Source organism: Alexandromys fortis, unplaced genomic scaffold, assembly GCF_014885135.2.
Source record: "Alexandromys fortis isolate MF-2015 unplaced genomic scaffold, M_Fortis_MF-2015_v1.1 scaffold_41, whole genome shotgun sequence".
In the NCBI taxonomy this organism is placed as follows: Eukaryota; Metazoa; Chordata; class Mammalia; order Rodentia; family Cricetidae; genus Alexandromys; species Alexandromys fortis.
The window spans coordinates 8482302-8506207 of NW_026067923.1; the positions used below are offsets into that span (position 1 = coordinate 8482302).

Genomic DNA, 23906 nt, shown 5'->3' on the forward strand with positions numbered 1-23906 from the left:
TAGGATAGCTCCGGACTCCATAACAGAGGACAAATTTGGCCAAGAGCAGACTTGACTCCGCGAGATTCCAGAGGAGAAGCTCGGCCTCCCAGACGCCGGCTGAAAGAGAGAGAGAGAGAGAGAGAGAGAGAGAGAGAGAGAGAGAGAGAGAGAGAGAGAGAGAGAGAGAGAGAGAGAGAGAGAGAGAGAGAGTTGGAGACCTTGGGCAGGCTTCTCCATTTTCATCTCCCCGACGCCAGTCCAGAGTTGAGGGTAGGGGTTGTCCTTATTGGTCGCTCTGAGCTTCCTACACCGGTTTTAGGGTACAATGTGTGTGAGCGTACAGGAGTTTATTGGGCCCCTGTTGGGAACTCAACGACTCCAGTTCAGTGTGTGTGTGTGTGTGTGTGTGTTCGCGCGCGCGTGTGGTATGTGCGTTTGTGCACACAAGGGCTTATTGTGGACCCTGGGCAACATTTGCCACACTCTGGCCCAGGGCAACATTTGCCACACTCTGGCTCCCTGACACTGCTAGCCTGGCGCAGCAACAGTGCCAGCCAGAGCTAGATGGGTCATCGCTCTTCACAGGATTCCAGGGAACTGTGGAGTTATGTGGGTGATCTCTGGGGACCTAGGGACGAATCCGGAGCCCCGGCCAATGGCTGTAATGGGCGTGGAGAAGACTATCAGAGGATCTTCGTGGGCCTGATCTCTACTGTGGTCGCGCTCTCCAAGTGGCCTGAGGCCCTGTCTGCACACTCCCTCGCAAAGAAAGCTGGCGCAGCTCTTGGGTGTTTTCGGCAGCCTAAGGTCCTGAGACTGAGTAGGGTGCCTCCCTACCAGTGCCTGGAGGTAGGTGCCTGACGCCTGCGCGAAGGGACCCCCTAGGGTTGCAGGCTTCTAGCGCGGCCGGGAAAGGTGAGCGACAAACTCTATCGAAGTTCGTTTTGCAGTTTTTGTTTGTTTGTTTGTTTGTTTGTTGTTGCTGCTGTTGTTGTCTTGTTTTTTTTAACTTGGTTGAATTTTTTGCTCTCCACCTACCGAGTTGCATTGGAGTTGGAGCTCGACGCCTTCCGAGGCTCAGGGGAGATAGACAGAGACCTGCGTGGTGGCTGACCTCTCCTCCTGACCCCGTGTTCTTTAACTTCTGAGAGTCACGACCCTGGTTGGTTTTCTTATTGGACTCATTGATCCTGTCTTTGAGAGCCGCGCACCCTGACGGGGATTTAGCTCCTCTGCCTGGGTGAATTCGCCCCGTGGCCACTAAGACGGAAGCATTTCAGGGCTAGGAAGACGGCAGCGGAGGGAAATTCGGCGACAACCGAAGCATCCATTTACTGCCTGGCCTGGGTCTTGCCGTCGCTGGGTTCTAAGAGGAGACCTGGGTTGAGAAGTCTGGGTTTACCGAGAGAGAGACTTGAGGAGGCGAGAGAGGGCACTGGTCGCGGATCTCTGGAAGGGCTAAGCGTGCGGCTCCTCTCCTTGCTGCCAGGACCACCAGGAACCGCTGGGGTCTAGCCAAACGTCTTGGAGCACCGAATCTTTTCGGAGCCCCATCTGAACTGTCCCATTCAGAGCCCACACCTCTACTCTCTCTCTGCAGGGGACTCAAGAGCTCCTGGAGCCATTGCCTGCTCCGAAGCCGGTGCACAATCTTGCCCTAGTTATCTGAATGGAAAAGGGTCTTAAAAGTCCAGGAGAAGCGTTTTTGTTAAACTGAAATTTAGAGCGGAGGAGGACTTGACAAGCGTTTTGCAGGAGCCGGGTTGGGGATCAGGAGGACAACGGGTATTAGAAACCAACAGTTCTTAGTGAAGGTCGTTTCAGGAGCGTAGGAAAAGGCGACCTGAACTAGCACCTTCCAGGAGGGCGAGATTGAGGCAGATTTTCGTGAGAGGTTTGAGGCGTTTGTTTTTTGTGCCTTTTGCATTGTTTATCCGAGTTAGGACTGGCAAGATCGAATTGGGAAGTTTGTCTGTTAACTTTGACCTGGGGCCGGCTGGGGTGGGAAGAGGAAAGAAGGTAAAACCACCTAGGACCCTGCTCTCAGCAGCCTCGGTTTCTCGCAGATCCGTGGAGCTCTGCCTGCGATGGCCCTACCGCCTCCGGGTGTCAGCGAGTCCCAGGACAAGGCGAAGAGTCTGCCCCGGAGCAGCCCCCTGCACCTGACTGCTTACTACTCATCCGTCGCGGGCTACAGTCACTATAGGAACCTCCCCACCACCGAGGAGGCTTTTCAGCCTTTCGGGAAGCTGGCGGCAGCAATGCCCGCGTCCCAGGCGGTGGCCCCTCTCAATGCTTTTCAGATGGCTCCTCCCGTGCTGAACCCGGGTCTGGCTGTGCAGAGCGAGCCACTCTACAATCTGCCCTGGTACAACAAGTTGTCACCATGGTACCCAGTTCCTCACTTTACTCCCGAGGTACCACGATTTCTAGACAGCCCCGAGTACATACGGCGCACTCCCAGCAGCGAAAATTTGGTCCCCATTGGCGGCCAAAGCGACAGACGCCAGTGGTGGGGAGCTGAAAATTCACTTCTGCCACCCCCGGTGATTGCTTCCCTCTTCCCTGCTGGATTGAAGACCTCCCAGTCCATATCCGTCCCTCAGACCCCGAACCAAGAGGCCGAGCTGCCTCTTCCTCGCTTCAACTTCACCGAGGAGGAACTGCGCTTCGTTCTGTATGGGGTCCTCTCTAGCCCGGGGCACCCAGCGGGCGTACGCCACGCAATTTCAGGCATTCTGGTCCCCACAGACAACTCTGGTAAGTAAAACTACATTCAGGGTCTGGGTGGGGTGGAACAGGTCTGGCCCACACAGTGTTAAAAAGAGCGCTCTATAAGTTGGAGCGAGTGTCCTTCAGAACCTTCTACCATAGGCTGGCTTTTCCTCGATTAATTGTGTAATTCCTGAGGTTGGTTTCAGTGAGCTTTGACGACTAGGAGCCAAATGATTTCCCTCAATGGCTTTGGGGAATGTACGAAGTCTCTACATAATAGCCTCCAGAAACACAAACCCCACAGCTTTTGGCTTCGGAAGAAAGAGCATTGTCCCTGATTCTCAAGTTTGCAAAAGGGAATCAGTTGCCCACTAAACCTTGCCCAAAGGGTGAGTCTCAAATGAAAAACTGTACAAAAAGCCTGTGTCAAACGAGCAAGAAAACAATAAAGGATAGATACACATCGAATTTGAACAAACAACTGGCTCAGGAAGGCAACTCATCATACACTTAATTTTTAATTAGAATAATTTAAGGCTGTCTTTTTTTAGGGTCTAATCGTCTTCCTAAAACTCTGGACGAAGACTCCCTTCAGCTTCCCGAAGGTAGGCTGCTCTCCTTGCTTGGATTTATTTCCCAGAGCTAATGCTGAAGCTCCCGACTTATCCTCCTTTCTTCCCCTGCCTCGGGTCCACCTAGGTCTCTGCCTCAAGCAGACAGCATTCGGTGATGCCCTGCACTTTGGCGTATTCTGTAGTGACGTCATTGCCAAAGGAGTGAGATTTGGACCCTTTCAAGGTAAAGTGGTCAATGCCAGCGAAGTCAAGACACACAGGGACAACTCTAGGATGTGGGAGGTGAGTGCGCTTCCTTCCGGTGGGTCTAATTGGGGAGGGAGACTTGAGGGTGGGGTGCTGGTCCCTCTGAAGGACTTCGCCCCCTGTTGAGAAAGACAATGGGTGTCCAGTCCAGCAGGACCCACACTGTGCCTGGAATCTGATTGGCAGTGGGTGAAGTAATTTTAATCTGTACAGGATAGACACGAAACATACACTTAAGGAATTACCACACAAGGTTATAGTTACAGACAAACCCAGTGCTTTAAATATATTAAACGCATGTGATGAGAAAGAAAAAACTTTAAACTTCCATATTACTTTCTTATGAAATTAGTTGATTAACAAAACAAACAAACCCGGCCTTTTCCGAGTTAGTGACTGTCTGAAGGGGGCTGGAGAGAAAGCAGCAGGTTTCATTGATAGAAACCGTTCGTCATATTATATCAGATATCTTAAAACCTCCTCAATCCCCCTGACCCTGAGCTTCGCTGGAACATAGTTTAGGAGGAGGATTTGGAGGTCAGGCGGTGTGGAAGACCTGAATCCAACAGTTGCTTCCAGTGAAGTAGGAGAACTGAAAGCTGCTCCACGAGGAAAGCTGAGCTGCAGCTCCATCCTGATGTCTGCGCCTGAGACATAAGAGCGCCGGTCAGCACCCTTTGAAGAGCGGGGATTAACAGAACCTTGAATTTTGCAGGAAAATTGATGGAGCTAGAAAACATCATTTTGAGTGAGGTAGCCAAGACACAGAAAGACAAGTATCACTCATAAGTGGTTTTTAAACATAAAGCAAAGAAAAGCAGGCCACAAATCACAATCCCAGAGAACTTAGACAACAATGAGGACCCTAAGAGAGACATACATAGATCTAATCTACATGGGAAGTAGAAAAAGACAAGATCTCCTGAGCAAATTGGGAGCATGGGGACCTTGGGGGAGGGATGAAAGGGAGGGGAGAGGCAGGGAGGGGAGCAGAGAAAAGTGTAGGGCTCAATAAAAATCAATAAAATTAAAGAGCTGAGATTAAATAAACCTATGTATTTCCTTTACCCTTGCTTATAGTATTAACAAATGCTAACCATAGAAACGCAGGGATTAAAGGAAAAAGAAAGGATAAAGGCATGAATCCTTTTTGCTTGTTTGTTTTGCTTTGTTTTGCTTTTTTGAGATAGGGTTTCTCTGTGTAACAGCTTCTGCTATCCTGGCACTCACTTTGTAGACCAGACTAGCCTCGAACTCACAGAGATCCGCCTGCCTCTGCCTCCGCAGTGCTGGGATTAAAGGCAAGCACCACCACCACCCCAGCCCAGCATCCTTGACTATATTTTAAATTCAAGTCCCACCTTGACTACGTGAGACTCTGTCTGCAAACTAAATGTTTACTTAAGCTTAAGGAAATATATATGGTGTTCCTGATATGGAAATCTGATTTTATGGAAATGTGTTCTGTAGTAGGAACTTTGGTTATAAAGCAATAAAGAAACAATTAAAAAACAAAAGTTCATGCATAGCTGGGAACGGTGGTGGGCTCCCATAGTCCCTGAGGTCAGGTAACTGGCAGAGGCACACGTTTGGGGCCAGACTCAGGTACATAGCAAGACGCCATCTCAAAACAAAATAAACACAAGCAACAAACTTCCTGTCTCATTTAGATCTTTGAAGACGGAAGCCTAAGCCATTTTATCGACGGGAAAGGTTCTGGGAACTGGATGTCCTATGTCAATTGCGCACGCTTCCCCGAGGAGCAGAATCTGGCTGCGGTGCAGCACCGGGGGCAGATATTTTACGAGAGCTGCAGAGAGATCCACCAGAACCAGGAGCTGCTTGTGTGGTATGGAACCTGCTATGAGAAATTTCTGGAAATTCCCATGAGCCTCCAGGCCGCTGAGCAAGGCAAGCAGCTGTCTGCACCCTCTGAGGGTGAGTGCATTCCTCTGCCTGTCCAGGGAGAATCTACTAGTGTATGAACTGGGTTCTTTCCCTCAAGGCTCCCGACCAAAATCCAGAAGAGCAAATTACGGGGATTTGTAAGAATGAGACACCCCTCCCCACCCCAGCAGAGGTGGGACATCACCATCTTTCTACAGCCTCTTTTTCAAGGCTGTCTCCCCTACCTCCACCCTTCCTTGAGAATAAAAGTACCCTGAATGAAGATATTGCACTGTTCTGTGGGTAAGCCAGTTTGATTCATCCCTGCTCAGGCCAACTTTCTCAAGTGGTGGCCTGCCGTATCTACTAAGGGTGGAAAATCAATTTAGTGATCGAGAGCAGCATTAGAGGGAAAAAAAAGAAATTAGAAAAGAAAATATTGATGAGAATCACTTAAGAAATACCAAGCGTTGTTAAGCTTTTGTTTTAAAGAGATATATTATGTGGAGCAGGGTGTCCAGTTCAAACTGTATTTTTCTCAGGCTGAGGCCTCTTGCAGCCTACACAGATACTCTACCGATCAGAGCTACATACATACACATCTGGGCCCTAAACTGGTTGTGGCTGCACAAGCCTTTGTTCCCTGTACTTAGGAGACAGAGGCAGGCAGAACTAAATTTGAGGCTAGCCTGATCTAAACAGTGTGAAGTTACAGTCTAGTCAGAATTACATGGTGAGACTGTCTCAAACAAAATAAAACAATAAAAACCTCACTTCCAGCACCTAAGATGAATTTTAATTGTTGTAAATTTGAAAAAACAGTGGACTAGGTTTCAGAGTTCAAGTCCCACCATCCCCTTTTTTTTCTTTTTTAAGACAGTCTCGCCATCTTAAATTGGCTTTGAACTCAGAACCTTCTGCCTCAGCCTCTCAAGTGTTGGAATTACAGGGGTGCTCCTGACGGTTAAGTACTGGGGTGTGTGTGCACGCCTGGAGATCTTGTAGAGATGCTAGCTAGTTCTTGTCAGGGATGGGGCCTGAGACTGTATCCATCTTGCTCAGCTTCCAGGGGAAGCTGCTGGCCCCTGGATCTCATCCAAGTAGCAAGGAGACTGAGAGGACCACCCACCCACTATGGGGACAAGTCTCCAAATTTTGCTGGGTTTTGGAGAAGAGTGGTTACTGAGTCCTCAGACTAACGCTAGAATGCCACAAAGGTGCTGTGCCTCTGAGCTGATTTCCAGGCTCGAACTTGAGTTTTCTTTGCTCGTTTTGCCTGAGACAGAGTCTCAATGTGGCTCAGGATGGCTGAGCTGATCTTTCTGTCTCTGGCCCCCAAAGTTTATTTATTTTCTTCTTCCTTATTATGTACCTAATGCAACAATCACCCTTCCACCTGCCTGATTTTGTTTAGTCTCTGAGTCTTGGGTTTTTTTTTTTTTTTTTTTGATATTTATTTATTTTTTTATTTATTTGTTTGTTTTTGTCTTATTCTGTAGCTCTGGCTATCCTGACACTCCCTATGTAGACCATACTAGCCTCAAACTTCTTCCTCCGGGATGCTGGGATTTAAAGTGTATGTCACCAGTCAGCTTGAAAGTTAGTCCTAAAAATCGCCTGTCCAACCGGCATTTCTACCCGAGAGTTTGGGAACTACTGCCCTACTAGGTGGGGGGGAATGTAAAGTGCTGTATGGATACTAAGATAGCTTCGCTATAGTTTCATACATGGCCCAAAGAGCATGTCAGACAACATGCAAATTGTGTCCATCGCACTGTGGTGACGGTCAGCATGCCTGGATTCCCGCTAGACCTATATTCTTCAGGGCAGAGAAGAATCATAAATTCCTAAGTTTCCCAGGCTCCCGCTCTCGGTGTGTACAGATTGAAGGAGGAAGGTGGTGTAACTGAATTAGGAAAGGTTGCTTAGGAATGAGCCTGCAGTCTCCACAGGGCAGAGGGAGAGCACCCCACTCAAACACTTCACAGGCCTCTACTGGTGACCAGGCAGGAAGTGATGAACAGACTCTTCCATGATCTGGATGGAGAGAAGCTGAGGATATGGGGAAGAGGGTGAGGCCTCCAGCTTCCCCAGCAGTGCATGGAGCAGGAGCAGGGCTGTAGAAGAAGACCAGACCATCACTGTGGTCCATGGAGATCAAAATTCTCTCATCCTCAGCACCAAACCAAGAAAGTCTGTCTCTATTGCTTCCAGAAAACATTTGGACTGTTGTTGACATACATGTGAAAAGTGAAATTCAGAAAAGATAAGCTTAATGCATTGTTTCTCTGGGGGAAATTTATGGAGAAAAAAAAACCCCAAAGTCACTTGTGGTGGTTTGTGCCTGTAATCCTAGCTGAAGCAGGATGATTGTTAAGAGTGTGAGGCCAGGGCTGGAGAGATGGCTCAGTGGTTAAGAGCGTTGCCTGCTCTTCCAAAGGTCCTGAGTTCAATTCCCAGCAACCACATGGTGGCTCACAGCCATCTGTAAAGAGGTCTGGCGCCCTCTTCTGGTCTTTGGGCATGCACACAGAATATTGTATACATAATAAATAAATAAATATTTAAAAAAAAAAAAAAGAGTGTGAGGCCAGCCTGGCCTGCAGAGGAGACCCTGTCTCAAATTAACATGACAAAAGAGGCCTGCCTGCCAGGATCTCTCTCCTGAGTGCCACCACACCAGGCTTATGGAATACATTTTGGACAGTGTGTGGAAGGCAGCTTTAAAGATTAATTTATTGAGAAGATTTACAATGACGGCCTCTGCTCTCTGCGGATAGGACTTTCTTAGTCTGCTGCTGTGGTGGGGATTGAATCGTGCCAGGCACGTGCTCCGCCACTGACCCACACCCTCGTCCACGATCAATTCTTTTAGAGATGATTAATAAAACGAAGAGTCGGGCATAGCGGTGCCTGTCTGCAATCTTGATACTTGGGAGGTTAAATCAGAATAACTTCAAGTTCAAGTCTAGTGTGGACTACACAAGGAGATCCTGTCTCAAACCAAAATCAAATCCCTGGGGCAGAGGAGAGTGCTGGTTGTTCTAGAGGATCTGGGTTCGATTCCCAGCACCCACATGACAGTTTACAACTGCCTGTAACTTTACCTCCAGGGAATCTGACACATTCACACAGACCTGCATGCAGCAAAATACATAAAATAAAAATAAAAAAAAAAACAAATTCCTTTCTCAAAGGCATTTGGTGGGCTCCTTCCCAGAAAAGGTTGGGTACTGGGAATTATTGTAAGTGGGCTATTGGAATAGACAGAGCAAGCCTGGAGGTGGAGCGAGTCACCAAATCCACCCCAAGCTGGGACCCGTGGAGCACACGCAGCCTGCAGGCAGCTCAGCAGGTTGGAGAGTGTCCTTTCCAGGGTCCTGTGGTGGACTAACCCTCTTCCAGGCTGCTGGTTGGCTCTGTCTTCTTTGCAGCCCAGTTTTCCTTGTCACTGAGAGAAGCTCCAAGCTTTCATTGCTTATTGTCGCTTGGAGCGTCTAGTGAATCTGCCATTTCAGGGATTCCTGAGGCTGTTTCGAATTTTTGTTTTGTTTTGTTTTTAGAGATAGGGTTTCTCTGAGTTGCTCTGGCAGTCCTAGAACTCGCTCCGTAGACCGATTACCCTCTGCTCTTCCCCACACTGCTGGGATTAAAGGCATGCTTTTTCTGCAGATTCTCACCTAGGCCCACTCTTGGCTCCCTGGAGAGCAGACCATCAGGTCTCTGGTGCTAGAATCTGGAGCATCTGAAGTGGTACTTTTGGAGACTCTCACCTGTCCCCAGTACATTCACACCTCTTGTTTGTTTGGGCTTTGAGTTGTCTTTGTTTTGAAACAGTTTTACTATAGCTTTTCTGACCTGAAAGCCTTGCTCTTCCTGCCTCTGGTGTTGACATTGCTCCTGACAGGGACACCTGGATCTGGCATTTCTCTGCCTCTGACTTTGTCGGCTTCCTTCCTCCTCCATTGACAAAAACAGATTTAACCCTTCTGGGCTTGTCTGTCTTTGCTCAGTGACCTACCTATCGCTCCTGTGACTCCTCTAAGTGTGAACTAATGAAGGCAAGATGCTTTCTGTTAGAGATGTGTCTGTCTGACAGGGTCGCGCTGACTGACCTCAAGCTCAGCCATCCTGTTCAGCTTCTCCAGTGCGGAGATCCCTGGTGTGCCCACCATGGGCATGCAGCTCACCCTTTCTGCTGTGTGAACATTCTAGCTCTGGGGATTGTTCCCACGAAGTTCAGAGCAATGAACTGTGAACTCAGAGGGCACAGCTCTTGGAAGCCTGGGGAGCTGGTTATGGGTGTTCTGGTGTTACTTTTGAATTTGTAGTTCAGTTTGCTTTTTTTTTTTTTTAAATGGGGATTGGGGTTGACTTTTCAAGACAAGTTTTATATAGTCAAAGGTGACCTCAAATGCCCTGTATAGCCAAAGATAGTTGTACAGTCCTGCTTTCTTCTGCCTGGGTTCTGAGGTGTGTGCCACCACATCCAGCTCTGGAGTCTGTTTATGTTTCCTTCCTTCCTTCCTTCCTTCCTTCCTTCCTTCCTTCCTTCCTTCCTTCCTTTCTGTTTAATTTTTTGTTTGTTTGTTTTTTGTTTTTGTTTTTTCAAGACAGTGTTTCTCTGTGTATCACTAGCTGTCCTGGAACGCATTCTCTAGATCAGGTTGGCCTCTAACTCACAGAGATCCCCTTGCCTCTTCCTCCCTAAGTGCTGGTGTTAGCCACCATTGCCCAGCTCTTCTTCGTTTGTTTGTTTTGAGACAGGGTTTCTCTGTTCTCTGCCTCTGCCTCCCAAGTGCTGGCTTTAAAGGCGTGCGTCCGCCATACCCAGATGTTTGTGGTTTTTCCAGTCCTGATTGAGGAAGGGAAGAGGCAGGAAGGTGGGGCTACCTCACCCTTCAGCACTTGCATCCCTGTTTTTTGACAGAGTCTGCTGAAGGCTACCGGTGTGAACGCTGTGGAAAGGTGTTTACCTACAAATACTACAGAGACAAGCACCTCAAGTACACTCCCTGTGTGGACAAGGGTGATAGGAAGTTCCCGTGTTCTCTCTGCAAAAGATCTTTTGAGAAGCGCGATCGCCTCCGGATCCACATTCTTCATGTCCATGAGAGGCACCGGCCCTACCTGGTGAGCTTGGTGGTTTGGTGTTCATCTTTGCATTCTCTCTTCACACATCCCTATCCTCCTGAACACATGGAGAGGGGCTCTCTCGAGGAACTGAGGACCCGAGGTCTGCCTCACCGTTGTACTGCGGAAGAGGCAGTTGTGTGAGGATAAGCCTGTGTCAGGATTTGGGCCCAGGACAGAATGAGAAGCACAGAGATAGGAGTGGACTCCTGGGTTAGGAAAGGTGCCCAAAAAGAGGAGTGTAGCCAGACTTTCTTAGTCCACCAGACCCCAAATAATAACATGGAGGCTTATTATTAATTATGAAAGCAGGGCATTTAGCTTAGGCTTATTCCCCGCTAGCTCTTGTAGCTTAATTAACTTTTATTAATTTATGTTCTGTTACATGGTTTTTACCTGTCCCATTCTGTATGCCCGACTCCTGCGCATCTTGTTGGTGTCACCCAAGTGCCCGGATGCATCCCGAATTCGTCTCTCTCCCTGGAAGTCCTGCCTATTCTCTCCTGCCAGCTATTGGTCATTCGGCTTTTTTAAACCAATCAGAAGGTGCCTTAGGCAGAGACACATCTTCACAGTACACAAAAGATTATTCTGCAACAGAGAGGGCTTGGGGTTACGTCTAGAACAGAAGGGCCATGATTTTTACTAGAGACTGGGAAAGGAATTAGGCAACAGTATGTTTTTTCCACACCCAGTCAGGCGCTGAGTAGTTAGTCACTGGAACAGAGGAAGCACTGGAATGGTCTAAGGAAAGCCATCGCCACAGATCATAGTCTTTGTAAGGATGAGAAGCAACAATGATGCCAGGGAGCCTTTTTTTTTTTATTTATTATGTATGCAATATTCTGTCTGTGTGTACGCCTGCAGACCAAAAGGGGGCACCAGACCCCATTACAGATGGTTGTGAGCCACCATGTGGTTGCTGGGAATTGAACTCAGGACCTTTGGAAGAGCAGGCAATGTTCTTAATCTCTGAGCCATCTCTCCAGCCCCCAGGGAGCCTTTCTTTGCCATCCCAGCTCTACCAGGCTGGGTCAAAGGACAAAATCAACTTTGTCCTTAAAGAATGGATGGGGTTACATGCTTTTGTTGCAGTATTTTTTACATTATGTGTATATGTGTGAGTTTGCAAGTGAGAGTACCCTGAGAGGTGAGAAGAGGCCCCCCCCCCCCCCGGTCCCTGGAACTGGAGTTATAGATGCTTGTGAGCCACAATGTTGGTGCTGGAAACTGAGCCCAGGGCTTCTGCAGGGGCTGTTCATGCTCTTAACCACCAAGTCAACTCTCCAACCCTTGTAACAGGTTTTTTATTTATTTATTTTTTTTATTTTTTTGGAGACAGGGCTTTTCTGTGTAGCTATGGAGTCTGTCACTGGCCTTGAACTCACAGAGATCCGCCTGCCTCTGCCTCCTGGGTGCTGGGATGAAAGGCGTGCGCCACTGCCCAGCAATAACAGTATTTTATAAGGCATTTTATACTAATGCTAAGATTTGCAGTTTTCCACATTTTAATATTTAATATTTCTGAATTGGACTGTGTTCTGCAACTGGGTCATAGTTTTAAATTCTTTATACTTTAATTTGTTTCTAAAAATCTGTTTTTTAAAAGCGTTTATTCACTTTTATTTTGTGTGAGTGTTTATGCACGCCCCTCTTGTATACTACTCAGCGGCTCACAGAGCCCAGTGGGGGGCATCAGACCCCTGCAGATAGAGTTAGTGTGACAGCTGGCTGTGAGCCACCTGGGTGCTAGGAACCAAACCTAGGTCCTCAGCTAGAATAGCAAGTGCTCCTTGTCAGAGTCAGCTCTCCAGTCCCTCAATTCTGGGTTGTTTGTTGTTGTTGTTGTTGTTTAATTTGTGTTGTATGCGTGTGTGTGTGTGTGTGTGTGTGTGTGTGTGTGTTGGGGGTGAGTGTATTGTTGCTGTGCACGTCTGTGTGTACCTGTTTGGAGTCTAGTTTTCCCTTATCATTTCTTGCCTTGGTCTTTTGAGAAATGGTGTTTCAGCTAGGCGGTGGTGGCTCATGCCTTTAATCCCAGCACTCGGGAGGCAGAGGATCTCTGTGAGTTCGAGGCCAGCCTGGTCTACAAGAGCTAGTTCCAGGACAGGCTCCAAAGCTACAGAGAAACCTTGAGAGAGAAAAACTGAGAGAGAGAGAGAGAGAGAGAGAGAGAGAGAGAGAGAGAGAGGGTTTCAGTGCACCTGGAGCTAGGCTATCTACCAGCGAAGTCCAGCAATCCTCCTTTCTCCACCTCCCACAGCCCAGGGGTTACAGGTGTGGTTAGCCATCCCTGGCTTTTTATATGAGTGCTGGGGATTTGAACTCATGTCCTCACGCTCGAGCACTCACACCATCTCCCCAGCCCAGAATAGGTCCCTTCTCTTTGCGTGAGTTCATTTCATCCTTCACAATAAGAAAAGCACTGCTTAACTGTAGGTTTTAAATCTCTACCCAAGAATTCTCCCCTGAATGCAGGAGACAGCTGTCTATCCATCTAAGCTACTCAAAGAAGCCTCACCCTGCATTGCCTGTGGTTTTCCATACCAGTCATGTCCAGAGAGCTGACGGATTTTGTTTCACTTGATTTTTAAGGCAATATTCATGCTTGATTTCACCAGAAGAAGAAAACTTAAGAGAAACAAATGTACAGAACTCTGGATAACTCATTTGGTTTCAGTTTGAGTGCTAGGGGCTAAATGTAGCTTGAACACATGCTGAACCAGCGCTCCGCCACTGAGCCACGGCCACTAACATTAAAAGATGCTGGGTGCACACTTGCCAACTTTGTCCGGCCAGGTGTGGTAGCTCTGTCATCTCTGCACCGAGAAAGGCCTGAGGCATCTAGCCTGGCTTGAGCTATGCCATCTCAGGCAAGCCGAGCACAGCCAGGGACCTGGTGATCCGCAGGTGTGCGCAGAATGAAGTTCCTGGGCTGTCAGTATGGCTCAGTGTTCCGAATGCTTGTCCCGAAAACCTGACAGCCTGAGTTTGCTTCTGGGATCCAACAACTGAAGGAGTGGATCAACTCAAGTGCTTCTCTGATCTCCACACATAGGCCATGTCACGGGCCTACACACGTGCCAGTAATAATAGGTGAATTGTAGCCAGGCATGGACATGGGAGTCAGAGACATGCAGATCTCAGAGCATACCCAGCAAGAGTTCCAGGACAGCTCGGACTACATAGAACGATCCTTTCTCACTGGCAGTGGTGATGCACACCTTTAATCCCAGCACTTGGGTGGCAGAGGCAGGTGGATCTCTGTGAGTTCAAGGCCAGCCTGGTCTATAAAGTGAGTTTTAGGACAACCTCCAAAGCTACACAGAGAAACCCTGTCTCAAAAAATCAAAAATATGGGCCTGGAGAGATGGCTTGGCAGTTAAGAACACTGGCTGCTCTTCCAGAGGACCTGGGTTCAATTCCCAGCGCCCACATGGCAGCTCATAACTGTCTGTAAATTTAGTTCCGGGGTGATCTGACACCTCCACACCATTGCACATAAAAAAAAATACACCACAAAAAAAAAATTAAAAAAAAAAAGTAAAAAAAGGAAGATCCTTTCTTTAAGGAAATAAACAGTAGTAGATTTTTTTTTCTTTTCGAGACAGGGTTTCTCTGTGGCTTTGGAGCCTGTCCTGGCACTAGCTCTGTAGACCAGGCTGGCCTCGAACTCACAGAGATCCGCCTGCCTCTGCCTCCCAAGTGCTGGGATTAAAGGTGTGCGCCACCACCGCCGGCCAGTAGTTGATTTTTAAAACCTCTCTCATCCCCAGAAAAACATAATGTTGGGACAAAATTGTTGGGGGAAGATGAAATTTCAACTCAATTTTTTTGTTTCCTCTTTAGTGTTCAACATGTGGGAAAAGCTTCTCGCAGTCGTCCAGCCTGAACAAGCACATGCGAGTCCACTCTGGAGACAGGCCATACCAGTGCGTGTACTGTACAAAGGTGAGCAAGCTCTCCTGAGGTGCCAGCCCTCCGTAGCTGGAAGCATGAGCCCTGACTCAGAAACCATTCTGGGTAAACAATTGGTTACCAGCCAACACCCATTTCAAGTGACTTCTCAGCCAGCTAGGACCACATAGTGAGGCCATGTCTCAAAACGAAGAAGTAAAATAATTTGAAAAGAATTTAAGAGAACAGCCTTGGCCAACATTCGGTCCATTGATGCTCACCTGACTGTGTAACCTTGAAAAAGCCCACTAGCTTTTCTTTCTTCCTTTCCTCTTTGGTAAAGGTGGGGAAGCTGTGGTTGTTGGGTTTTATCAGTCAGTCTGTTATAGAACTTGCATCACTGCCTGGCGAAGTGTAACCGCTGCAGTGTTTGCTGCTCAGACCGCTCGTTGATAACCATTCCAGAGGGACGATGCAGGGGTGCCAGGGGGACATTTCAGGGGTGCCAGGGGGACATTTCAGGGGTTCCAGGGGGTCATTGCAGGGGTTCCAGGGGGTCATTGCAGGGGTGTCATCTGATCTTTGCATCACAACATCGCGCAATGGAGGCAGAGAGGGGTTTGGGTTCTGGAGTAGACAGCTGTCTGAGCATGTTTTTGGAGTGTTAGGAAGCGTCTCCCGTTTTTTATTGCTGATGGTGCGTCTGCGCTGTCCTGTGAGTAGCTATTCCTCCGTGTGGCTGTTTGCAGACACAGCCGTGAAGACACGCGGGCACAGGGGAGCCCTCTGCAATTCCAGGTTTAGGTGGGATGAGTTCAAGGCCAACCTAGGCTACATAACACCCCCCCACACAAAAACAAACAAACAAACAAAAAGAAGGGGAGATAAACAGGAAATGTGTTCCCTGGTTTCACTGACCATACTTTAAGAGACCTGAAGCTACAGGTACAAGCTGGAGAGCACAGTCATAGAGCACAGTTCCACTGAGAGTGGTACTCTAGGCTTACTTCTGTCCTTTGGCATTTTCAGGCCCTACAGTAATGCCATAAAGAAAACTGGGGTGCCTTAGTTAGGGTTCTATTGCTGTGAAGAGACACTATGGCCATGGTAACTCTTATCAAGGAAAAACGTTCAACTGGGGTGTCTTACATTTTCAGAGGTTCAGTCCACTATCATCACAGTGTGACATGGTGGCGTGTGAGCAGACACGGTGCTGGAGAAGGAGCTGAGAGTTCTACATCTTAGCTTGTAGGCAATAGGAAGTGGTCTGTCTCACTGGGTGGGGCTTGATCATATATGAGACCTCAAAGACATCCTTCGCCACGGCAACTTCCTCCAAAAAGGCCATACCTACTCCAACAGAGCCACGCCTTTTATTACTGCCATTTCCTTTGGGGGTCATTTTCTTTCAAACCACAATATGGGGGTCTTAGAGGTACTGCCAAACTTCCCAGAAGAAAAAAAAAGGCATTAAGTCTAAGCCAGACCCATGCCTGTAACCCCAACATGTAAGAGGATGAGGCGTTCGAGATCAGTCTCTGCTACTCAATGAGTCTGAGGCCAGTCTAAGCTACCTGAGGTAGGCTGTGAGATGGCACAACGGTAACGGTGCCTGTCGCCAGGTCTGACCACCTAAGCTGGTCCCCAGGATCCACAAGGTGGGAGAAGAGAACCAACTCCTGCAGGCATCTTATTTACCCTATTACCCCCATAACAAATACAGTTTTAAAAGTAGAGCAAGTTCCTGCAAGCTGTCCTCCGATGTACACGTGTGTACTCATATGTGTGTAACATACACACAACTGCAAAACCAAACATAAAACAAAACCATGCCCGCGGCTTTTTGAGTCTGCCCCCATCTTAAAAAATAAACAATAGCAAAGAAACATCATGGCCCCAATCTGGAGACGACCCTATGTCCAGTGTCACATGTGACAGTCTGGGACATGTCCCCTGGCTTCTGCATATCACACAAGGAAAGGGAAAGGAAGTATTGAGAAACATCCTTTGATAATTATTTGCGAGTTGTACTGGGTGGGGAAGTTGAGTCCCAGAAGGTTACATTGCATGATCAATGCCTGTCCAGATTTTGAGACCTAGAACAAACACATCTGTGGCTGTCACAGCCTAAGGAAGTGGAAAAGGAAAGTAACCCCATGGCTGCAAGGGGGATGGGGGGATTCTTGGAATAAAAGTGTAGTCTTATTTATTTATTTAAATGTTATGCATGTGGGTGTTTTGCTTCCATACACGTCTGTGCATCACATGCATGCCTGATGTCTGAGGAGACCAGAAGTTGTCAGACCCCCGGAACTGGGGTTGCCGATGGTTGGGGGTGCCGAGAATCAAGCCTAGGTCCTTTGGAAGAGCAGCCAGTACTCTTAAATGCTGATTCATCTCTCTAGTCTGCCCCCACACCACCGCTTTTTGAGGCATGGTCCTACGTAGTACAGGTTGAGCTCAAATTCATATGTATCCGAGACTAGCCATGAACTGTCCACTCTTCCTCCACTGGGAGTGCTGGGGTGGCAGGTGAGCGACACCACGCCTAGCGTCTGTCACGCTCAGCATCTTATCAATTGTGCTACAGTATAGAAAGACGTAAACACTGAGGTACTGGTGCCGGGGTAACAGGTACACGAGTCTCCACTGCCTTTTACAACTGACTGCGAATCTGTACTCAAAAGTTGAAGCCAGGCATGGTGGTACACACCTGTAATTTCAGCATTGAGGAAGATGCTGAGTTCAAAGACAGTTTTGACACCACGGAGAGACCTTATCTCAACACCATCGAGGATATCAAAGACTGAAAACAAAGCAAAAAAAAAAAAAAACTAATTTGAACTAGCCTCTTTCTCAGTAAGGTAACTCCTCTTCAAGTCCTCTCAGAACTGCTTGTTTTAGAGTATGGTGTACTGATAACATGCCAGTAATTCCAGCGTGTGGGAGGCAGAGGATTGCCCCTGAGTTCAAGGCCAGCCTGAGCTACGAGAGGAGACCCTATTCTGCCCTTACCAGACTCCAAAGACAGAACTGTTTGCTTTCATGCTGGTTTTGGCTCATACTTTAGATTCTTTCGGGTAACACTGTCCAGGGTTAAGGTTGACAGTGCTTCCCCCTCCCCCCACCTTTGTGATGCTGGAGAACAAACCCAGGGACTCAAAATGACAAGGCAAACCCCCAAAGACTGAGCTGACTCCAGCCCAACAGTCTGCATCTTTACCTAGCAGTCTGGGGACAACCTCTGAAGATGCCTCGTTCCAGTATCTGACACTCAAACTGGCCAGGATGAAAGATCTGTCCAGAAAGATTTTAAAATTACACCTAGTCTATTAGTGTGGGGGGGGGAACCAATGTTATGAGGTGTATGGGAGATCACAGCACAACTTCGGGGAGCCAGTTCTTTCCTCCTCCGTGTGGGTCCCAGGGACAAAACATAGGTTACTGGGCTTGGTGCCAGGTCACTGCTGAGCCGCTTCTCCTGCCCAATCTAGTGTTTTTGTTTTGTTTTGTTTTTAAATTAAGGTCACTGCTGTTGACCACAAATGTTCTACGCAGACTTAAAACCAGAGTCTCTCTCTTCCTTTCTTGTCCATTACAACAAAGTGAACCCCTTCGTTGAGCTGTCCAGCCCCTGGATTCAGCTTTTCCTTCTGTTTTTCGCTCTCTGCAGAAGTTCACGGCTTCCAGCATCCTTCGTACGCACATCAGACAGCACTCTGGCGAGAAGCCCTTCAAGTGCAAGCACTGCGGGAAGTCCTTCGCCTCCCACGCGGCCCACGACAGCCACGTCCGGCGCTCACACAAGGACGGTGGCCATGGCTCTTGCAATATTTGTGGGAAAGGCTTTCTGAATCAAGAAGCCTTCTACGGCCACATGAAGTTTCACAAAGATTGCTCTCCGAGAGCAGCGCCAGGTGAAGACCGAGGCCTCTGACTCTAATTCCTGGTCTGCCCGTGGCACGGAACAGATGACCGTGCTCTTCAATGAGAATCGGGAAATGGAACGGCTGGTGTGGAACTCAAAACCCAGAAGTGTGCTGCGGAAGTCCAGCAGCACAGGACTGGGAAAGAAGGTCATGGACCTGCGAGAAGAGGAAAGAAGGCCCTTCCTCTCCTGCATGCTGGATTCCCAGTTAGACAGCATCTGTAGCCATTAACGGTTTTCTTCAGAACAACAACAAAGGGTTTTGCTTTAAAGGTTTAATTCTCTTTTATGTGCATGAGTATTTTGCCTCATATATGTATGTGGACTGCATGTATGTATGTGTACTGCATGCCTAGTATACGTGAAGGCCAGAGGAAACATCAGATTCTCTGGAACTGATGTTTTTATGTATTTATGGATGGTTACAGGTTACCGTGTGTGTGCTGGGAATTGAACCCATGTCCTCTGCAAGAGCAGCCAGTGCTCACAGCTGCTGAGCCATGTCTCCAGCCCCTGGTTTTGTTATTTTGTTTTTGGTTTGGTTTTTTCCTTCCTTCCTTCCTTCCTTCCTCCCTCCCTCCCTCCCTTCCTTTCTTTCTATTTATTTTATTTATTTTTTTGAGTCAGGGTTTCTCTGTGTAGCCTTGGAGCCTTTCCTGGAGCTTGATCTGTAGACCAGACCAGGCTGGCCTCAAACTCACAGAGATCCGCCTGCCTCTGCCTCCTGAGTGCTTGGATTAAAGGCGTGTGCCTCTACCTCCTGGTTTGTTTTTTGTTTTTGGTGGTGTTGTTATTTTTTCCTTCTTTTTTGTTTGTTTGCTTTTTGAGACCTCCCAAGCTGGCTTTGAACTTGTGGTGTAGTTGATGATGGCCTGAATTCCTGCTTCTCCTTTCTTTATCTCCCAAGTGGTGGGATTAAGGAATAAATTAACACACCCCAGCAAGTTCACCCAGCTAGATAGTTAACGCATTATGATTAAGTCTTCTGGTATGTGTGTGTTAATAATGTTCCATCATTATCTGGGTTCCTGTCTCTCCTCACTGACCACGTGACAAATGTCAGGAAAATGCCATTTCAGTTGGGAAAGGAATGTTACAGCCAAATGAAAGGCTGAAAAATAAACATTTATGTCACATGTCTTTAAACCTGATTCCCTTTTTAAAAATTATTATTTCCATTTTAATTTTTTTGATGAACGAAGTATATTTCTCCTAACTCTAATTGGTCTTGGCGATACGAAGAGGAACAAGGAAAGAGAAAAGACACCAGCTGAAAAGCATACTGTGCTTAGCCAGGTGGGGACGCTCACACTTGCAAGTCTGGCACTTTGGAAGCGGAGGCAGGAGAACCACCTTGACTTAAGGCCAAAGGACAGGAAAACGGGCAACGTGTCTCAGGGATGCCGTGAGTGGGCTGTCAACTTTGCTGATGTAGAGACTGACCTGTCTCGTGTAGGGGATCGTAGCCCACTCATGCGGAGACTTACTCACTTAAAACAGTGTCTGCCCCACTGCAGAAAAGACAGAAGCTAGAGCTTAAGGAAGTGATAGGCAGTCACGTGCCTCTGAGAGGTTAAGCCAAGTCTGCCCCTCCAAAGACCAAACTCTTAGCAAACCGCTACTCCCACTGCTGGACCTGCTAAGGGAAGGGTCTTTCCGTACTAACCACCCACCCACTCAGCCCTTTGTATAGCCTGAGATCGGAACAGGCAAGGTGGCCGTGCCCCCTGGACAACCCTAACCACTAGGGATGTGTCCTGCCCCTGCTCAGAGCTCTATTGACCGCCTAGGCATTTGCTTCGCCTCTACCCACGACACATGCCCATCGGGGCAGCAAATTCAATATGGAGCAGCTGTCCTTGCCGAGGCTCCCAGCTGTAGTGCGGCCCCCCTGAGCAATAGACGTCTCACAGGTGAGCAGCGGTGACGGATTTTCCTCTGGGGGATTCTTTGCTGCCTTGACCAGGGCTGAGTAATTGACCCTAATGGGAAAGTGCCCTGTTGTTTTTCGGACTGTTTTAATTCATGTTAATTAACTCAGAACAAAGGTCTTTTGAGAAGGTCCTGGGCTCATCATGTAATTAGGCAGCCTTCCTTGACTGCTAGCTCCAAACACACTGCTTGAAACATTTTCTTACTGTTTAGGGGTTTGAACGTCATTTTTAAATAAAATGGTAAGACAACTCAATGATCTTTAATTTTTTTCCACTCATCAAATAAATCAAATGAGGGTTTTTTGTTTTGATTTGATTTTTTGAACTTGAATAACAACAAACAGAAAGGAGTTTATTTTTGTGCCGTTTCTAATTGTCCCTATATGTCAAATATACTGGATTGTGGTAGGGGATGAAGTTAGTTTCTCGAGTTGCTAACCTGAAACACTTAGGTTTACCTCTTGGTAAAGTAGGTCTCACTCACCTGTTCTAAGGGCGAGCCGAGCCAGCTGATAGCAATGAAAAGACTAAGCATTGAAAACAAAAGCATCTCACAGAAATTTGAATTGGAAAAGTCAGGTGGAATTACAACTGAGCAAGTACAGTTCCAATAACTTAATAATACAGACTTTAGGGATGGACAAATTTGTTGTGGGCTCAGCGGCTCCTCAGTGTATAGAGCTGGGTAAGTAGTTTGATGTCTAAGGTTTAATGTCTTCACCTATAATATCATGCAGTAATTATGTCATCAAGTATTAAAAGACTTGAATGATAGTATATGTGTGTTGGATATTTGGTAAAGTATTCCCTTCATCCTGTTGAAAGCAGAAGAAAGACAATTATATGAATTTTATTAATGATAGCTATTCTATTGATGATTCTCAAAAACGTAGTTTCATGATCATCAGCATCGCCTGGGACCTTGTTTAAAATGAGTACTTTCAAAATAGAACTAAGTTTGTGCTCTCCACGAGTCAGAAACGCTGGAGGTAGACAGAGCAGTCTGTGTTGTCTGAATCTTTGCATCTTCCTGGTTCTTACAGTAAAGCAGTGGATGAAGTTCTGTGGCACAGCAACTGTGAGGAGCCACAGGGCAGCTTGTCAGAGGCAAGCATCAGAATGTGGAGAGCACTGGGTGAGGATTACAGATCACGTGGCTGCTTTGCTGCAGGAGACTGGGGACACCTTGGTAGAGGAGCCTTCCTCCATGTCAGTCTCTCTGTTCATACTTCTTTTCCTCAATGTCTGCTCATTCAGTAGAGGCTTTTGGGAACTCGGGAGGAATAGGGTTCACAGTAGACCTGCCCCATGATGTCATTGTATTTAATGGGCCTCTGGGATATCCTAGGATTTGAGTCTGGCAGTTGCAGGGAGCAGAGCTGTTATGGTAGACAGATGCATGGGACCTCAATGTTCCTACAGTGGGTGTGGTAGTCAAATCCAGGTCTGTTCTAAGAACTGGTGCAGCACACCACACGGCAGAGCCACAGATGCTGTCGTGCGCCCTCTTTATGATTTATGAGTTTTGGCATGTAGCTTGAAATGCTTTTAGAACTGCTTGTGGCGTGGGGGGCATAATTGCATTGAACTTTTATAAACTCTACTCAAAGTTTATGAGATTAGATATCAAACTTCCAACAGAAGCTAGGGTCTATCTAAAAATGATTTTTTTTGCTCTTTTTTTTTTTTTTTTTTTTTTTTTTTTGTTTGTTTTTTCGAGACAGGGTTTCTCTGTGGTTTTGGAGACTGTCCTGGAACTAGCTCTTGTAGACCAGGCTGGTCTCGAACTCACAGAGATCCGCCTGCCCCAGCTTCCAAAGTGCTGGGATTAAAAGCGTGCGCCACCACCGCCTGGCTATAAATGATATTGGGTATTATATATATTAGCATAGAAAATGTTGATATATGAACTTCCAGAATTATTCTAAAAGAAAAAGTACCTCCCTTTCTTGTTTATAATGGAGTATAAGGTATGAGAATTTAACAAAACAATAGTAGAGATTTCAATATTCAGGAAACATATGCTGTCTCTCTTCAGTTTTTGTTTGATTATTTGGGGTTTTGTTTTGTTTTTGTTTTTTTTTTTTGGGGGGGGGGCAGAGCCTCAAGCTCCCTGTGTAAGGATTGAGTTATAACAACCTTGAACTTCTGATCCTTCTGCTTACACCTACCCTGGGTGCTGAAATTACAGGCGTGGTACCCAGTAGGGTCTATGATGTGTTAGGAGTTGAACCGAGGGCCTCAAGCAAGCCAGACAAGCAAGATACTGAGCCACACCCCAGCCCTCCAAAGGGAAAATTGAAGCAAACAGTTTTCACCTTGTTGATCTGTTGGCTTAAAGGAGCCTAAAATAAATAACAGTATTTGGGAACAAGATACCTGGCCCTAGTCTCTAACACAGTAGTAGGAAGTCTGCTTTCTAGTGTTTGCATAGGATAAGTAAAGAGAAAACCCTCTTTACTGTCATTCACTGTAACCTTGCCTGGGTTCTTGATATAAACTCTTAATCTTATGCAAATTCTTTCCAGAGATTTGTCGTTTGTTCTGGATTTCCTTTTAGCATGGTACTTTAGGTTGAAAGCACTCCCTTCTTGGCTTTTACAACTTGCTTGACTGTTCGGGATTATTCCTTGCTTTCTTGTGTGTTCTGCTTGACGGCTGTGCAGCCTTGTCAATTATTCTCAATTGCTGATTAAACACGGAGTACGACTTTAACCGTACGCGGTTTCTCTCATTCTTAACAAACGTATTCTCTACTGTAGTCACGACTGTGATCATGGGACTTCGGGACTGGGTTCAAGTCTAGCCTGGGCTACATACCAATCAAGATCAGGTTGGAGTGGGGGCTGTTGAGACAGTCTCCAAAAGTAAAACCGATTGGGATATGGTGGCTCACATCTATTATCCAGACACTCAAGAGGCAGAGCCAAAATAATAGCCACGAATCTGAGGCTAGTCTGGTCTCCACAGAGAATTCTAGCCATGTAGTGAAATTCTACAAAAGCAAAACTGCTTCACTGTAAGCTTGATTCCAGTATAGTCAGGCAGTGTGTTTGTAGTTTATAGTTTTCTCAGCCCCACTGCAGCAAGACTGCAAGCTTGACCCAGGGAAGGGCTTTACAATTCTCTTGCAGTTTCTACTCCCCGCTCCTCCGGTTATCTGACCCAAACATGATAGAAACAGACTCTGTGGGTTTGTTGTTGTTGTTGTTGTTGTTTATTTATTTTTTGAGACAGAGTTTCTCTATATAACAGCCCTTGCTGTCTTGGAACTCACTCTTTAGACCAGGCTGGCCTCGAACTCACAATGATCCACCTGCCTCTGCCTCCCTGAGTGCTGGTATAAAAGGCAGGGACCACCACAGCCCAGTACGTCTCAGTTTTAAAATTGCAAATCCTCCCTGCCTGCTGGGAGCGTGTACATGCCAGCGATAACACAAATCTGCCCCCTTCCTCCCACTGCCCACAAGTCCACGTCACAGCTGGCAAGGGGCAATCCACAATCAGGAGCATAGGAAAGAGGTGTCTGTGACTTTCCTGTCACCACATGTCAGATGCCAGAAGAGGGCATCCCCAGGGACTCCAGTGCCCTTAGCTGCTGAGCCATCT

General features: G+C 47.2%; 1 protein-coding gene across 1 annotated transcript; it reads left to right on the top strand.

Moving 5' to 3' along the window:
* Nucleotides 1–2069: 2069 nt before the first annotated feature.
* Nucleotides 2070–18372, top strand: Prdm14 (PR/SET domain 14). Its single transcript, XM_050142118.1, has 7 exons — nucleotides 2070–2742; nucleotides 3249–3302; nucleotides 3397–3554; nucleotides 5189–5456; nucleotides 10336–10538; nucleotides 14388–14489; nucleotides 18109–18372. The coding sequence occupies exons 1-7, from the start codon at nucleotides 2070–2072 to the stop codon at nucleotides 18370–18372; spliced, it is 1722 nt and encodes a 573-aa protein (XP_049998075.1).
* Nucleotides 18373–23906: the final 5534 nt, after the last annotated feature.

Excerpts from the sequence above, each read along its gene's own strand:
- Prdm14 (XM_050142118.1), top strand. The coding sequence starts at position 2,070 with ATGGCCCTACCGCCTCCGGGTGTCAGCGAGTCCCAGGACAAGGCGAAG. Across the intron at positions 2,743-3,248 it reads GGTCCCCACAGACAACTCTG|GGTCTAATCGTCTTCCTAAA; the intron begins GTAAGTAAAACT and ends GTCTTTTTTTAG. Across the intron at positions 3,555-5,188 it reads ACAACTCTAGGATGTGGGAG|ATCTTTGAAGACGGAAGCCT; the intron begins GTGAGTGCGCTT and ends TGTCTCATTTAG.